We start from the raw sequence: 18,055 nt of genomic DNA on the forward strand, positions 1-18,055 counted from the left end.
CTCATTATCACTAATTATTCACATACTGATCATTGATTCACAAGGTTAATGAGTTTTGATAGCATAATTGAATGTCAACAATTCACTGGGTTTCCCGAACATTTACTACTTATATATTACGTAACATTTTGTCACATGCATTTTCCGTACCCTTACTTTAATTACAGTAGGTAATTGGTTTGGGAAATGATTGTTGTTAGGATGTAAATGGAAACACTCGGAAATACCTAGCGTAAAAATACCTAATAACTTAAATGTATAAAATCTTCAAAGCTAATTAAGGACTAAAATAAACTGCAAATAGTGCCGTAGTCTTTAAATTACTTACTTCCTCAGATTAAGGCATTTCTCCATTTGCCACCATTCCTGTGTTTATAGTTTTGTAAACATTAAATGTTTCTAATTCTGCACCATTGTTTACAGTCCGACTTTTTCAGACAAATCTCATCGCGATTTGGTTTAAATGTATGGTGACATTTACGAAATTTGTTTACATTCAGGAAATGTTGTAGCTTGTGTTTACAAAAACACGATGAATGAGTAATTAGTCAACAGTGACGAATATGTGAAATCTTTATCTGGCGATAGGATGAATTCTGGGTACTTAGGTATTATTACTCAGGTAGGTTTTTCAGAAATTTTATTTCTACTTATATACTAGTTACAACATAATTACAATATTTTCCCTTGAGCATATTTTTGTTCAGTATTTTTTTATTAGTGGACAGTGGAATATCTAATGTCGTGACACTAGTTCTCGACATGCTAATGACCAATAGATGACACCCTGCTGTCACCTTTATTGATAATGACCAAGATGACATTTGCTGGTACCGCGTCGAGCACCAGTACCACCACCTTAATGTTGTAATAGTCAACGAATAAATCAATCATTGATGGATAGATGTACTCTTAATGGTGCTGTAGAGTCCAAAGTTTTCGGCGCAAGACAACCAAGAGAGGACGCTATTCAGCAGAAAATCTGACAGCCAAAAGTTAATGATCCCCACTTTAGCTATTCCAAACACTGCCATATAAATAACCTCGGCTTTTCTCCGGACCACCGGCTAGCCTCTTAAAAAAGACTTTTGTCTTCCGCTGCTATTCCTGCTCACTAAAAAAAAACTCTCGATCAACTCTTCAAACGATAGCTTTTACTGCATTGACATAAAAGCTGTTTCAGCCTGGTTTGTAGAAAGAAAGTTTAGGTTCTTTACTCGGACCATATGGACCGTGTTGTGTTGACATTTCGAATTACAGACCAAACTTAAGTAACAGTTATTTCAGTTCTTATTGTAAAGTAGTAGTGAATATAATTGCTTGACTTATTGTAATGGTTTTTAGGTAGCGTACGCTTTGTAAACATAATACGTCTAATTATTGCTCTGTGTGAATAAAAAGGGGTTTTTGATCCAGTAAAAGATATAGAGAGGTTGGTGTAGAAACTTTGGATTAGAAAGTACTTCATTTTAATGAGATAATTAAAATGGACCGCCCTTTTGTTGAAGTGTGCTATTAAAGATAACAAAAAACTAATTAGTTGCTTGTCGAATGTCTTATTTAATGGTATGCTGGTAATTTGTAAGAAGAGGGTCTTACTTTCAATCTATTTTAGGAGAAGAGCGGATTATTTGTCTAATTACAAAATGCGTCTTTAAACAATGACAACATTACTACTTTATCTTGATAGCGGATGCAGTACTTAACTAATCACCTATGTTTTATGTCTTGCTTTTAATGACTTACGCTCAGGTATATTATTCATTTCTATTTCCAATATGTGTAAGTGCTTTAATGCATTAACAATATTGTAGGTAACTTGGATGTCAAGGTACGTCCCTCCATCTAGGTATGTGTGTAAGAGGTGAATTGCGTATTTTCAAAATCTGGATGCAATAATAGACGATCTCCCTCTACTCGGTTCAGAATCAAATCATCGTACAGGTGTAACCTCGTTTTGTAAGTCTGAGTGCACTAGGATCGTAGTGAGGATGCCACTGCCAGTTCAGACGGCTGAATTAAGTAAGGTGTGTCGCGCGTTTAAGCCCCTACTCGACTTACAAGTTTCCTTTACCAGAACCTCTTCTCCTTAATTCCAGGTTCTCTCTGGAGATGCGTCCCGGCGGGCTGGTGAAGATCTACGACTCGGCGCTGATGTCGTCCTCCCAGTACAAGTGTCTGCTGACGAGCGAGCGGACGACGGCCGACGAGCTGCTGGCCATTCTCCTGCAGTGCTACAATTCTGCCGAGGGCGTGGAACGGTTCTCTCTGTATGAGGTAGGTTTTACACCAACAAACCAGCATGTTGCGAGATCTAAGATTCTAAACAAACACATTTGAGGTTTTATCACGTTGCTCAAACTCATGTAAAACGATTAAACTTTTAAAATACGAGTACGCGTGTCTGCTTCAGCAAACTGCGAGTTGATGTACTACAGCGTGTACTATACTCTACTGTGGTGGACTGTATTATATGTATTAACCCTCAATCAGCGAAATGATATACATGGAAGTATTCTGTCCGCTCAATTATGACCCAACGCAAACTACCCCGCGATAGGCGGTACTTACAAACTGCTCGATTGGCAATCTCAGTACGCGACCGAGATGACAGTCAGTGACAAATGGCTAAATTGATTTATAAAAACAACGTTTTTGTAATAAAAATATATTCATGTGTCGTGAAGTGGTGCAGAAGTTATTTTAGTTCATACCAAGGACAATGGAATCACTTTTCACTTGTAGTAAACAGATAACTCCAGTAAAATTTGGAAAAAACATGACGATTTGTTTTCAATACTACCGTGCTAAGCTAAAACGTAACAACTGCATACGACTTTCATAACAACATACGACTTTTTAAATTGCGAGGATAATAGGGATGGTGTTATGCCAAATGAAGCAGACTATTTTATTAACTTGTGTTTGGTTTAGGTATTTTCTATATAATTATAAATAAATTCCTTCTTACAGATTTGTATTTTCCTTTTTTATTTCATGAGATGGAGCTATAAAAAAACTACCTAGTTATTTCAAATTAATAATCAAATTTGGTATTGCCATTTTACATTACTTTCCATTCAGATTCCCACAAGATGCTATTCGCAGAGAACTATGGAAAAAAGCGTCCAATTAGAGAGACATGAAATTGAGTGGATGCCTGGCAAGATATCTAGAATGGTGTACTTTCGTTTGGGCCAAATACATTTCGCCAAATTTCACTTCCCAACAAACTTATCGCAATAGTTTCATTTCCCAAAGACACCTTTAGCAAAGTTACACTTCGCATATAATTTATTTGGTCAAATTATCATTTGGCATGATTTTACTTTGTCAAATGTTATTAGGACAAAAACTTATTTAGCAAACGTTTTTTATTGTCTAATATTATATTCCAAAAAGACATGCTGCGCCGACCCCAAGTGAATGGAACAAGGACAAGAGAATGATGATTATATTACAATGAAGTATTTGAACAAATTAAATTATAATTATAATTATTTATTATTTTTCAGTTGATGATTATATTCCAAAAAGATGTTTGGTCAAAATTGTCACTTCGCAAATTTGACAAATAAGCATATCTATTTAAAGTAATTTTTGTTATGTTAATATAGGTACGTTAAATTCTACGTAATTTGGGTGGGTTGGGTTAGGTTTGAACTGCGATCCTCACAAAACGGAACCACTATCAGAAAAGTGGGTTAGGTTAGAACTGTGACCCTCACAGAATCGAAATGCTATTAGAAAAGTGGGTTAGGTTAGAACTGCCGTCCATACAGAAACGAAATACTGTGTACTAGAAAAAGGTCATCGAAGTGGATTAATTAATTTAATAGAATAACGAGATGTAAAAAAAATTGCATGTCTTTTTGACTAAAATGTGGTTTAAAAATTGGTAGTTATTTACAATTTTTGGGTTACAATTATTACTTTGGTGTTATTTGCTTTAATAGAATAGCAAGATGTAACAAATTTGGTTATCATTTTATATTAAAATGGAGTTTTAATTTTAGTGATCATTTACTACATATTATAGAGGAATGTTTTTTTTGTCGTTACATTTTACTATGTACATATATGTAATGATCAGCTAAATACCAGACAAATAAATTCCGCAGCCTCCTCTCTATTGGTACCTATGTAAATTGTATGCCATGCAATATTTTGGGACATGTAAGTTATGCTTAATGATACATTTGACTAAATAATATTTGGTAAAATGAAACTTGTCCAAGTAATTATTTGCTAAACAATAACTTGCCAAAAAAGACTATTGCTAACTGAAAATATGCGATAAGTTGTTTTGCCGAACATTTTTTTGGGAAATGATAATTTGGGAAACATAGTTTGGGATGTGATACTTTGGGAAACGTTTTTGGGCCATTCGTTAGTAAACCATCTAGAATATGTTCTATTCATGAGATATAACCCGTGAGATAATCATACCCGGTCTCCTATATGTAGATACATTTTTCCTATCATGCTTTAACTGAATTAATTTAACAAATGCACACAGAAAAAAGCGGCAAATTTAGAAAATGTAAGCGCGCGAACGGCTGTGGTCCCATACAAAATTTTCATTTTGCACCTTATTCTACTGACAAACTTGCTTGACCGGGTATATACATATAAAATATTCTGAACTGAAAGTGGGGATTTATTGTGACTCCGCCTGTTCAAATATTTTTGACCCGATTCTTGTACCCATGTAAATTTTGCAGACTGTATAGCCAGTCCGATTTCTAAGATCAAGTTCGCCATACATTTACTGTGGCGTACTTGATCTTAGAAAAACGGACAGACTATACCTGAACGTGACTTCGCACTGCCATACAGATAGATAATAAAATATACAAAATACTTATTATAGCGGAATACATTTATACAACAATGATATATATTTACTTATGTTGAGTTAGTCTGTCATGTCATAACAACATTTTAACTAGTTATCTTTTAATCTGCATTAAATTATTATACGTGAATTATTTGACTGGTTCTTCACTGTATGGCATAAACCTATCCCTGTCCAAGTCATATTCTAATCAAATATGAACCGCGAACTCTAAGCGGCCAGTACGTACAGCAAGAAGGTTATTAGCGGATTAATGTCGCTGATTGGTAGTTATTGACATTATATGCATTTCATCTACACTTAGCTATGTACCATTAGAGTAATAAAGATGACTCTTATTTTGTTTACCAGCTTTGATTACAGGCTCTGTAAACGCGTCGTCCTATTTGAATGTAGGCGTAATTGTGTGTGTGTGCTAATTTGGCCCGAGAATTTGAACGGTAATGTTCCTAAAGGCGGTTTCCATACTAAATATATGCGTTCACTGCCCTCAATTCATCAAAATATTTTTTTGTAATAAACGCCTAATACTAAACGCTCCGCGCTTATGTTAAGAATCCTCATTACTATTAAATTTTTGCAGGCGTTCCAAAAATGTAGTAAGAGTAATTTGAAATCATTAAGCATCATTATAACAGGATTATTTTTTTAAATTTGCAGGTGTGTCCCTCACAAGAGTATGAGCGTAAACTACATCCCGATGACCTACCCCTGCTCGTCCAACGAGCGTGGCCCGCCGACAGCGACTGCCACTTCCGGGTTCGGCGCAACCCCCGCGCGCCGCCCCTCCCGCCGCGAACCCTCCCCCCGCCAGAGGAACCCGAGGACGAACCCTCCCGGGCCCTCTCAGCTCTCTCCCTAGAGTCAGACAGTGACAACAGGAGGTACAGCCCAGTCTACAAATTCCCTAGCATCAGCTATTGCAAGGAAACGAAAAACGACTATCTCTACATATGACTCGCTAAGTGAACTGTGCAAGTGTAAATAAGACTTATTTTCGTGTGAAGTGTAAATAGCTTATACCTCAGGACGTTTCTAGGAGTGAAACCAAAGACATGGCTTTGATTAATGGGTCACTAAACTATATTGACAATGCAATAGAGACTATTAATCGATGGGGTGAAATACGTAACTTTCCCATCTTAACTTAAATATATTGGATTATGTAAAAATAGTGTGTAACAATTTATTTTCTAGTCTTGTAGTATTTCACCTCGGTAAAGCATATGTATCTTCTATCGTTACCAAAATTCGGACAATAATTGAATCTGGCTTAATGTAAATTATCTTGTAAATAACTAATATAAATAAAATATTAGCTAGTAGACACCAAAGAGGCAAGCGAGAATATATAAAATTAGAGTTATTTTCCTGTTATGTATTGTAATGTTTAATTTATTTATGAAAATGGCTGCCGCCTGTCGAATTTCAACGCCTGTAATAAAACGCAAGTTTTTCATAAAATGTGGACTTTATTTAATTAACCCCCAAACCCCGAATACGATCCCTATCAAAGAAAACGGCCACTCGATATAAAGTATTTTATTTACAAATGATTGCAACAATGAAGTACAGACGATGCAATATAATTACAGAGTATGTATGTTCAAAAATGGGAAATGGATAATATCTAATCGGTACTAAAATTATGTTTTATGTAAAATTTATACATTCCACGCGAGCTCCGTACTTCGAGTGCGACAGTGTTACTAGCCTAATCTGCCGCGCGCACAGTCCTCGGCCTCCGCGCAAGCGTGCCTAAAGCTCAGCGAATCGAAACAGCGCGGAAACTAGACCCGCGGCCGCGGAACGACGAGCGAGCTCATCGAGGCGGCGGGTCTGCAAAACAACCGTTCACAAGCACCACTCACTCCGGCGGCGACAGCGGCGGCGACGGCGACGGCGACGGCGACGGCGGGGGCGGCCCGCCGCGCGCGCGCTACACGGCGTTGAGCGCGCGCCGCGACGGCCCGTACTCCTCCGCCGGCTCCCGCTCGCGCCGCGCGCGCTCCTCCCGCCCGTAGCCTTCCCGCGCGTACTCCCGCCCGTAGCCGCGCTCGTACTCCTCGCGCGCGTACGCGTCGCGCGTGTAGTCGTGCCCGTACGCCTCCCGCCCGTAGCCCTCCGCGGCGTAGCCCTCGTAGTCCCGGGGATCTCTCGCCTCCCTGCCCTCCCCGCGGCCGTAGCGCGCGTACCGGTCCCGCGGATCTCTCGGGTCCCTCGCGTCTCTCGGATCTCTCAAGTCCCGCATATCTCTCGGATCCCGCAGGTCCCGCACCTCCCGCGGGTCCCGCAGCTCCCGCGGGTCGCGCGGGTCCCGCGGGTAGTACTCCTCCTCTAGCCGGTCCGGCCGCGGCTGTCGAGACCTTCCACCTGGAAAAAGAGCTGGCATAAGGAAGTGATGAGAGCCGTTGTTGATGCGAGGCGCCCGCCAGCAGAGACGTTTTCTTATCACCATCGTTAGTATTTGGCTAGTGCCCTCAGGCAACATGCCTTTATTAAACGGCAACGGGGAAATTTGGAGGCTTTTTCTCCATGAGTCTAACCTAAGTCAGGTGGAAAAACTTCATCGACAGGAGTGACAGGACACATACTTCAACGTCGTAAAGATGAACATGTATATAACCCCTGGCTTAACAACTTCATGCCAATGAGAAACAACTCCATGAATGATAATAAAAACTTTGGATTCAGTAGTACACGCCCATCTCACTCAATAACGTTTATCCACGACGTAAAACAATCACCTCATAAATTTGCTCGCATACTGTGTGAGATGATTGTCTACTATCGATGTCAAAGGGATTTTGCTTGGGGTGTGGGCTCGGGCACGATTAAATTCCTCCAAACAGTAAGATAAGAAAACGTCTCAGCCCACAATGAAATCCAGCACACTGCAAACACACGGGCTTGACACGCGGGGGCACGCGCACTTACGGCCCTACGACACAAGACTGAGGGACATCTGCATGATGGCGCCGGTCGTCCGGACCTTGCCCGGGCACGGCAGCACATACTCCGCGCACGGCGGCGGCGTCGGCGCGGCTGTGGAGAAGCAAGCGTCAAGCAAGCCCTAACTTAAACGATGACCATTGTTATATGTCGGTCCGTCATCTGGGTATCGCTAATAGATCAAGACAATGACTTCACAGATGCGATATCGATACTTCCCGCAGTATCCTCACAGGATTCTCAAGATAACTTCTAATATGAAATTACTTTATACATAATTATAATGAACCCGTTAGCCAAAGGGCTCAAACGGATGTGATATGCATGTCGGCGGCAGATCGTAAGATCAGGTATATCGGGAAATTCTTAGGCATATCGTGAAACGTAAAAACCTTTCACTCGTTCTTTGAGTCGACGGAGCTCCTCTACGTTTCACGATATGCCTAGAAATTTCACGATATGCCTGATCTTACGATCGGCCGCCGACATGTAGACCATTTCCAGAGTGAATCTAGACCAAAGTTACGAGCATAATCACAAGCACAGGATGTTATAACACTAACCAAAAGTGTTGAGGGGTAGGGATTCGATAAAGAAAATTGTGCTCACTACATTTATTAGTGATTTAGTATTAACGATGGATATTCGTAAAGGGTAAGTACTTACGTAAAAATTCCATTTCACAATTCAATCATTCCATTACACAATTTTAATTTCCTGAGTGATATCTCTGTAGGTAATCTATTGCAAATATCACGTTAATATTATAATATTGGGAATCGATATCGATCTCTGAATGCATGTCGACCTGTACAGTAAGCTGCATCAAAGATCACCCTCAACCATGTTGTGTGTGTGGTCTTATTTAACCTAAACATGATGAGGTATATAGAACCTTTGTATGAAGCTGCCCATACATCTATTAGGAAAAACCTAAGCACAGTTAGTAAGCGGCACCCTCAATGCTAGTCAAGCGGGTTATGCCGCTAGAAAGAGTTCGGAACCTGTGGTGGCTGCTGCTATATTATATACTGGAATAATGTCTTCTGCTCGTTAGTGCGCCTGGCCTGACGCTTGTACTGAAATGAACAGGTCAGTGGGTGAGGGGCAGTGCTAGGGCTGTGGGATTAGCAACAATTGACAGGGAAATAGGACACATTAATGCATTCATTAGGACACTTATAGGTACAACATTGCTACAAAGATATACCTTCTATGGATCTACTGTAGTCGCGATTAGGTATAACCAAAGTAAGATAAATATAATATCTTTATCAATTGATCGACACAACTATGTAGGGCATCAACGTGTTTGCCGACGTCAAATCGGCTAAAGCAAATCGAATAAAATAATAACATATGTTTAAGTTTGTCATGTTATAAGAGCGTATTATACTCGTAAGTATCAATTCACGTAGGAAATGTCATCTGCTCAAGCCGATTCGTTGACACCCAACGCCTCTAGATATATCATGAGCAATTGCAGACGGCGATAATTTGTTGCATCGATTCTTTCATATATTTTGAAAAACATCGTCAGAAAAAATATCGCCGTGTGCAATGGCTCTAAAATTTCCGTAAATAAGTAATATACAGTTTTAAGATAGTGCTATTGACAATCACTCTTATTTCGTACATAAAGTTAAAATGCATTTCGAACTACAACTACATGGTACCTCGTGCACCTAATATTAAAGCGTGCCTTTGGCCCAATTTTCCATATTTTAAAGATGCACACCATATAATATTGAATACTTAGACATCTTGATCGTATTTGCAAAATTGGGCCTAATTACGTACGGTGGTACATTGCCTTCAGTGGTTTACGAAATCGGTTTATTACTGATAACTTGACGAATTCAGGTCATGGGTAAGTTTATCAATTGCTTTTGAAAAAATACCATCAATTCAAAATAAATAGGCCCCTCTGGAGGTATTTGTAGAAAAGTAATTGACGGCAATTACTTTTGGCAAAATATCTACCATCGTGTAAATTTTCTATATTAACTGTTATAGAGCATTCGATATTAACTGACGTATTTCTAGAAATAGATGTCATTAGACGTAGATCGCTTTACGCGTAAATCAACTTTGTGAACTATGAGTGAGGTTTAGGTCCGAACACCGAAGTTCGCAAATTGCGGGTATCTTTATCTGTCACTGTAATTAGTGTAATTACGTTTTAATTGAAATAAAGAAAGATGCCTGTAATTTCCGAATTTCGGTATTCGCACTAGGCCCTCTGTAGGTATTCCGTAGGCACAAAAGCCATACAGCACTTGTAATGATGATTATCTTTCTAATAAACACGTCAATTAATAACCCAATGGTCTACATTGTTACTTCTAACAGTTATTTTCCAAGCCAGTAACAGTAAGATCTTCTACGATCTACAGGCTGTTAAGTAAGCAGTTACCTCTGTCCCGGTCATAGGTGTAGGAGTCGGCGCGCTCGCGGTGACCGCCGGGGTGCGCGGGGGGATCAACAGAGGAACACACGGTTACACACAAACACACATTGTTAGAGGTTAGACGTGTTAAAATCGAGACACAGATAGATGCACAGTTAGTATTAAATGCTTAGGGCCCATTGCACTACTTAAGACCCTAAGAGTCGGTTGCACCAAACCATCTAAATTTTATTGTATTGGAAGCTACATACTTCACAGCTGAGTGACGTTGCTGAGCCTGCTAAATGTTAAATGTAAATACGACTATGGAGCAACTGGCCCTTAATGGGACAGATTAGAATGTTGTCGGATGATAAAAAAAACTCTTTAACTCCTTTTGTCCTGGTGGTCATCTATGCCAACCACCTATTTACATAGATCCCCTTCAAAATTGACTAAAAAGTATTTTTTAGTCATCATAACACTAGTGCACGCTTTTATTACTAAAAACCGGGCAAGTGCGAGTCGGACTCGCGCACGAAGGGTTCCGTACCATAATGCAAAAAAAAAACAAAAAAAAGCAAAAAAAAAAACGGTCACCCATCCAAGTACTGACCACTCCCGACGTTGCTTAACTTTGGTCAAAAATCACGTTTGTTTTATGGGAGCCCCATTTAAATCTTTATTTTATTCTGTTTTTAGTATTTGTTGTTATAGCGGCAACAGAAATACATCATCTATGAAAATTTCAACTGTCTGGCTATCACGGTTCGTGAGACACAGACTGCCTGGTGACAGACGGACGGACGGACGGACGGACGGACAGCGAAGTCTTAGTAATAGGGTCCCGTTTTACCCTTTGGGTACGGAACCCTAAAAATTGTATAATTAATAAAAAATTATGACACAAAGGGTTAACAGGGAACATATTCATAATAATATAATGTACACTATTTACAAAATGTTTACCTGTGTCTATAATGATAGAAAAGAAATATCATTAATTATTTATAAGTTATAACTATAAAATACAAGGTTACTCTTTCCAACTAGAAAAGTTCAACATTATTAAATTGCACAACGGGACTTAATCGCGTATTTAAGGTTTAAGATTTACCTCCGACGTTTCGAGGTCGGCGGTCTCGGTGAAGACTACGGGGACAACGCCGGGGGGATTTAATAATGTTTAATAATCGAGAAAGTTCAAATCATGTTCAACATTATTTAATATGATATTAATCCTTATTCATTGAATACACTACATAGAGGACAAAATTTCAACAAAATATTTACAGAGACTACCGAAAAATTATGCGACAGTTGCCCGGTAAGAGTAGGTATTATTAGACTTCACTAGCGTCTGAAACACGGGACGTTTTAATAACAACGGGACGTTTTGTTCTCTAACAAATTCAATGCTTTATTAGTAGATGAGAATTATTAAAGCTTAACCTACAACATCAATATTAGAACAAATACAGTCTGAAAGCATATAGTTGACTCTCAGGAAGGTAATGTCAATAAGTTTGTTACCTGGTTAATTATTTGAAAAAACAACAAAATTGAAGACTAAAAATAACGATTTCATTAGGTACTTATAGAACACTGGTATTCACAGGTTGGTATAACCAAAGGTGGATGGTTCAGATCCAGCTCGAAGGACCAACACTTTGAAATCTTAGAATATTATCAAATTGATTATGATAGATATTTTATGCTATCGTTCCGTTAAACAAGGTTTCAAGTCAAAACGCCAGTTTTAAAATCCTTAGAGTCTTAGAAATAACCAAACGACAAAAATCTTGGATTTTGTTGCTTAGTTTTAGAGTCCTTGTTTTTTTCTCTCTGAGCATGAAATTTCCTACGACCTGTCGTTTCCTTCGGGCGTTTGTGTGGACGTGTCATATACTCACCAGGTTGCGCGTGTGTGGACGTGTGCGATGGGTGCGGCATGGCGTGCGGCAGCGGCCGCGAGACCTGCGGCGTCTCCGTGGGGTGCGTCGCTCGCCAGTACGCCTGAAAATTAGATAATAGGTAAGTAGACGTTTATATTTAGAAGGCGACAGTGAAGCGAGACAGAGAGCAACACTACGAGAGCTTCTCCTCTTGGTTTAAACATACAAGATACAATACTTCCCTTCACAGAAGAAGAAGAAGGGTGTAATCGTGGGGTTTACCTCCAAATAATCCGCGATCGGTTCACACGCGTCTACCAGCTCGTTCCCGTCAACTCCGTCAAGTATAACACCCGAGGAGGACACTGCACTGAAAGCTTCTGTCTTGCTCTAACCTTGCGTTACGAGACTTAAGGGTATAGTAGGGATTACCTCCAAATAGTCCGCGATGTGTTCACACGCGTCTTCTAGTTGGTTCTCGTCGAGAATGACGTCGAACATATCTGGAGGGCACTGTGATAGCTTCTCCGCGGCCACCATTTGCACGGAGAGACTCTTGCTTTGGCCTTTCCCTCGGGATTTGATTAGCCGTTGTAACACCTGAAAATATTAGGAGGGCAATTCGAACATGGTTTGTGACGCTGCGGAATAATAATGCAGAATAAAAGCTCTAAGGTAAGGTATGAAAGTTAATTCAAAAGTAAAGTACAGCACCACACGGGAATCTTAAGCCATTTAGGGTCCTAGCTAAATTGGACATTTCACAGCGCAAGTTGAACAACCCATTTAGCTAGGACCCTAAATGGCATAACAATCACGGAGCGTGATGGTCTAGAAAATTATTATTGTGATTGCCAGGAGAGTATCATCTCATCCTCATTTTGCGCTTTTGTGAATGATTGTGGTTCACTTCGGATCTGCGTCTCATGAATTTTTCTTCCAGGTCTCTCTGCGTCACCCATCATCACATTCATCACATCGTTCACATCCTTTATAAAAAGCTATAATATCTAGCTAATGGAAAAGTTACCTTAGGACTAGAGATCTTCAGGTACACTATAGTGGGCGCGAGCGAGGTCTTGGCGAGCTGCGACGGGTGGTTGATGGTGTCACAGTCCAGCACCACCAGCTGCAGTCCTCGCGCCAGGTCAAATATCCTCTCGATCTCCGCCTGGAAAGTCAGCAGTTAGCAGCTCTACACTGACCAAGGTGAGGCTTAGTTTTCCTTTGGATTGGAAGGTCAGATGGCATTCTCTAAAAACCAATGCCAATTTCCAGAATTTCCAAATCTATGGCTCCGTTAGGATGTGAACGGAAAAGCTAAGTTGAGGAGACCAGACATTAAAGGTCGGGGGGAAGAGAACTATTCACTTATGTGCACGTAATGCTGATATAAATTCTAGCTAAGAAACGCACGGTTCAGCACTCTCACAAGATCAGAACATCCAAAATATGGAATAGGGTTGCACATCAGTCATTAGTGCTATTGTTGGTTAAACCTATGAAGACCATGTAGGTAGGATTTTTTAATTCTTCGCTGTACTTAAATGATTTTAGGCAGGTAAGATATATAATATTTAGTAAAAAGTTTTTGTTGCTCATTTCATAAAGAATCACTAATCAAGGTCGCAGTGCACGCCGAGTAACTTCATTATTTTAATCGATCAAGTCATTGTCGTAAATGTTATTCGAGTGTTCCTAATCTCCACTGAAAAGCCAATCCTTCTGGAATTTCGGAACGAATATAGTATTAGGTAAGTATGTATGTACCTCAACTGGACTGCAAAAATAGATGTTTGGTAAACTTAGTGGTTAGAAATGTTAGTGATCAAGTTAGCAAATGTAAAAGAAATATTCAACTGCTGCAAAACAAATGATCTCGGCAACTGCAAGCTTTAATGACGAGTGCGTGTTATTCAAATAGATTTAATTTACGTAAAATGTTATTAATTATATAACAATGCAGTGTTTAGTAGTTATTATTGTAATTTCAAAAGCACTCTTTTAAAAGGTCCTGTCAAACCGGTTGGCAAGATTATCATTTGGACCATAAACCCTATCTACGACATAGGCGGTCTTCACATTGGATGCTCTCCGCATGCCGCTCCATATTCGAGCGGGACATCTCTATATGCGTGCATAGCGCTGTCCCGCTCATACATCGGAACGACGTGTGAATTCGCATCTGTGTGATAACCGCCATAAACGAGTGACATGCGTAAGGTAAACACAATCAGGCAGTATTACTTATTAGGAATGGAAGTGTCGTGAGTCAATGCATTTTCAACCCAAGCATTACCGCGTTTGTACTCTTAGGTGGCCTCTTTACTCGCGCTTTCATAGTTTAAATCGGGTGTTAAATGTCTTTGTGGTAAGTACTTATTTTAATTTTAATGACGTAACATTTTGTTTTGAGCGAGAATTAAGCTAGATTTCTCTTTATCTGATTGCCTATGATTAACTATTGCTTGAGGATGATAAGAACAACTACCAATAGTGCAGATTTGTGGCAGTAATTCTGAGACAAGATCTTGAATGTGTTTCGCGGAAATATATAAGTGTAAAAACGCGAGCAAAAAGGCATCCACCGTGGAGTACAGACCGCTCGCAGCAGTACTAGCATTCTACGATGAGTACATAGCACAATCAGGCGCACCTGAACCTCGGCTAAACAATTCGATCTCGAATTTGACCTGTCCATGATCGGTTTCTTTGGCGGGTTATTCAATAAGGAGCGTTTTGCCAGCGAAATGTCCGCTGACACCCGTGTGATGATGATCCTGGAACATCAAGACAATGATTACCTGGACTTCGGCAAGGCATGAGGAACGCGAGTTGGAGCGTTCCATGATAGCTCGTTTCGACGGGTTGTTGAGGAGCGACCGCTTCGCTAGGGATATGTCGGCCATCACTCGAGTTATTATTATCCTGCAACGTTAATTTTGCTTACGTTTTGGCCGATTCCTCTAGTTTTGTCTACTTTACCAATCGGCTAGTTTCCACTACGGAAGGAGCTAGCGAAATACTATCTAAAAGCCGGCTTCCAAGACTCTAAAATTTACATCCTACTATAACTATCTATGGCTAATATCTATATAACTATTAAAACGGTCTAATCATTTCCAAAATCATATCTAAATCATATATACATTATCGAAATCCATAAAACTAAAATATCTTGTTAAAAAATTCAGGGCAATTTTGGGGTAGGTTTCATTAGTTCTCTTGGAAGATGTGGGACGAAATTTTACTCAAGTTATCTTGGTGAATATACAAAGGTGCCAAATGTCAAGTAGGTGAAAAGTCACCAAATCCTTAATGTGCATCATTAGAATCATGATCGACCTCACCTGCCCTCGAACCTCCTCTTCAAGAAGTCAAAGAGCGCTTTCTGCATCATGTCCGTGACCTCGTACCCCTTGAGCGAGGGCCCCACGAGGACCACGGGGCGCATGGAAGGCACTACGTCGTAGGGCGTGCACGCCTCCTGCTTCTTGAAGAAGGGTTTCCTCTTCTCCTTGTTGGCGGGGAGCGCGCCGGCGCCGCGCCCGCGACCGGCGGAGTCTGAATCTTCGCCTGTGGATGTGTGTTTGTTAGCGTGTGTGTGTTTGGCGATGGCTTGTCTATATTGGAAATGCTAGAGTTCTTATTGACCGGTCGTTTGATAGTTTGTCGTCGATCGTGTAAGTACTACACATGTACATTTCTTCTAGGAACTACATAGGTATAAGCTTCTTGGAAATACTGTTAAATCTATGGACGTTGATAGGTCGTATAATGTGTACCATGTATTTGTGTCTTATTTTTCACTCTCACTTATCACAAAAAGTGGTTTCAAGTTATTTGGGATATTTTCCATTCATGAATGTAAAAGAGCATTTAAATAAGTGGCGTTTTATCCTCTTTCAAATAAAAATTACAAAAAGAATAGTCGTAGGTAGTAGGTATATATAATTATGTTACAAAAAACATCATTTATGTAAGTAGATACGTACATACATAAACATAACACCTACTTACTGAAAAACTAACATTTACTAATACAGTAGTAATGATTAGAACAAAGATACTGAAAAAAACATCAACACATAATTATTCGACGTTCAAAATACTGTAAGAAAGGGTAAATAATTATCATAATTATATCAATCGATATCACACAAGAAAATGAAATGAGGATGGCACGCAAGATAAAATAATAATTTATAATATAGCAAATATTAATAAAGGAAACATTAATTAAAATAAAGATAATAAATAAGAAGGCGAAATCAAGAGGGCTGGTGGAGAATTGGCAACATTTCCTGGTGTTCAGGTAATGGGTGAAGTGAGCTTACCTCGGTCGAAGGAAGTGGCATCTGAAAACATGGCAAGAGTGAGTGCTACGCTCGCCGCGTCACAAGACACCCGGGACCCGAGCGAGAAGACAAAGCCAACATTACTCAGAAGACTACTAGTAGAGCTATGACACTTACTAATATCAGTAATGATTTTATCAGAAAAGAAAGCAAAATATAATAAATGCTCGATTACGAGTAAAACGTATCAAGCGATTTTACATACAATATACTGTGTAATCATTAAGTAGGTACAGAATTGTTTGCATTTTAGCAAAATATGCAAACCGGGGGATTTTACTTCATTGCTTTACCCAGAGAATAATCCTTGTTAAAGGAATTTCTAAGATATATTTCTGTGTTCTTCTGATGTATGTCTCTTTTCTACTTCTGTGGCAAAAAAGTAACTAAATAATTATGTAAGTACATAATTACTGCAATCCAAATGCATTCGTTTTCATAAGAGGGACATGCGTTTTAGGTTGTTTAATTACCACATAATCAACAATCAGTGTATATTAATCAGATTTTATTAAGAAGTTGTTCATTGTCTTCAGCCGGGTATCTATGGGTGTCGTGTAAAGTGGCACACTCAGGAAATCCCATCAATTTCCACCCGAGTCATCATGGGTTGTGAGATGAAATGGTAGTACAAAGCAGTTATACATTCCATACATAATTATTAATATTTATATAATTACAGTTATATATATAGAGGAGAATTTTGATTCGCTACTGAACCACAAGTGACATTGGATATGTCTAGATAGAGAGCTACTGTACAGGGGTAATCTATATCGGAAAAGTTAGTTAATAAAACAATACAAATATAAATCTAAATACTGAAGTACATGTGTTAGAACCCAACATTTTAGAAGAAGAAATGCCACTTGCAATTTAGAATAAAGAATTGTCTTTAGTAAATATTCACAGAACAGCCAATTACATCGAATCACGACTACACATACACGATCGCCTAGCTTTTCTATTAGTGAGGTTTTGTTACTTGCTAGTTTTGTTAAAGGAAGTATATTAAAAATCATCATAGACATAGATGTTAGAAAGAGCCAGACGATCAGTTAAGAAGATACAAACAACTGCGTTGTACGTAACGCACCAGACAAAACTGAGCTTTGACAATTTTATTCTATAGAAGAATATTCAGATCATACAGTAAATTTGCTTCTCAATTCATTTTCGAAGTTATATCTGAGTTAGACATGTTTCGAATATTTTTTGGTACATAGATAGTTACGTAAGATAATCAGTAAAAGAATCTCCATTAGGTAAATGCTCAAAATGGCTCAGTTATTACTGTCACTAAAGTCCAACTTCGCACCGATTTTGCAGTAACAAAGTATGAAAGTCCTATATTAATAAACGTCATATTCTCATAGTACTTTGACGTTAATTTTGACTCTAAAGTGCGGACTCAGCTCGGTGAGATTCTAGTAGCTTCAAGAATTGACTGCATGCTGGAAGCAAATTCACTATATTCAATATTAGTTAGTGCATGCTTGTTTTCAAGTAGTAATAATGCAATAGTAAAGGGACTTTGCCTTAGTCTCATATTGTCTGGCGCATGATAAAAGCGGTCCGTGGACGGTCGAGCCTTCTGCCGGAA

At 39.2% G+C, this 18,055-nt stretch overlaps 2 protein-coding genes across 18 annotated transcripts in view; one reads left to right on the forward strand and one right to left on the reverse strand.

Annotated features, from left to right (window-relative positions):
- LOC134664067 (uncharacterized) overlaps positions 1–6,322 on the forward strand; it is an 83,434-nt gene extending 77,112 nt beyond the window's left edge. For both annotated transcript variants that reach the window (XM_063520656.1, XM_063520657.1), the window contains 2 exons: positions 2,100–2,277; positions 5,519–6,322. In XM_063520656.1, coding sequence (XP_063376726.1) covers positions 2,100–2,277; positions 5,519–5,815 — 475 coding nt within the window. In that variant the 3' untranslated portion in view covers positions 5,816–6,322. The remainder of the gene's footprint in view (positions 1–2,099; positions 2,278–5,518) is intronic.
- Positions 6,323–6,385: 63 nt separating this feature from the next.
- The window catches only part of LOC134664065 (voltage-dependent L-type calcium channel subunit beta-2), a 201,296-nt gene continuing 189,626 nt past the window's right edge, over positions 6,386–18,055 (reverse strand). For 9 of the 16 annotated variants that reach the window (XM_063520651.1, XM_063520649.1, XM_063520644.1 and 6 more), the window contains 8 exons: positions 16,432–16,452; positions 15,445–15,670; positions 14,751–14,874; positions 13,125–13,265; positions 12,527–12,694; positions 12,113–12,215; positions 10,227–10,292; positions 6,386–7,231 (listed from right to left, as the gene is read on the reverse strand). In XM_063520651.1, coding sequence (XP_063376721.1) covers positions 6,798–7,231; positions 10,227–10,292; positions 12,113–12,215; positions 12,527–12,694; positions 13,125–13,265; positions 14,751–14,874; positions 15,445–15,670; positions 16,432–16,452 — 1,283 coding nt within the window. In that variant the 3' untranslated portion in view covers positions 6,386–6,797. Of the gene's footprint in view, positions 7,232–7,795; positions 7,904–10,226; positions 10,293–12,112; positions 12,216–12,526; positions 12,695–13,124; positions 13,266–14,750; positions 14,875–14,898; positions 15,023–15,444; positions 15,671–16,431; positions 16,453–18,055 lie in introns of all 16 variants that reach the window. The other 7 variants (XM_063520645.1, XM_063520642.1, XM_063520639.1 and 4 more) reach the window with 6 other exon arrangements.

Source organism: Cydia fagiglandana, chromosome 4, assembly GCF_963556715.1.
Source record: "Cydia fagiglandana chromosome 4, ilCydFagi1.1, whole genome shotgun sequence".
NCBI lineage: Eukaryota > Metazoa > Arthropoda > Insecta > Lepidoptera > Tortricidae > Cydia > Cydia fagiglandana.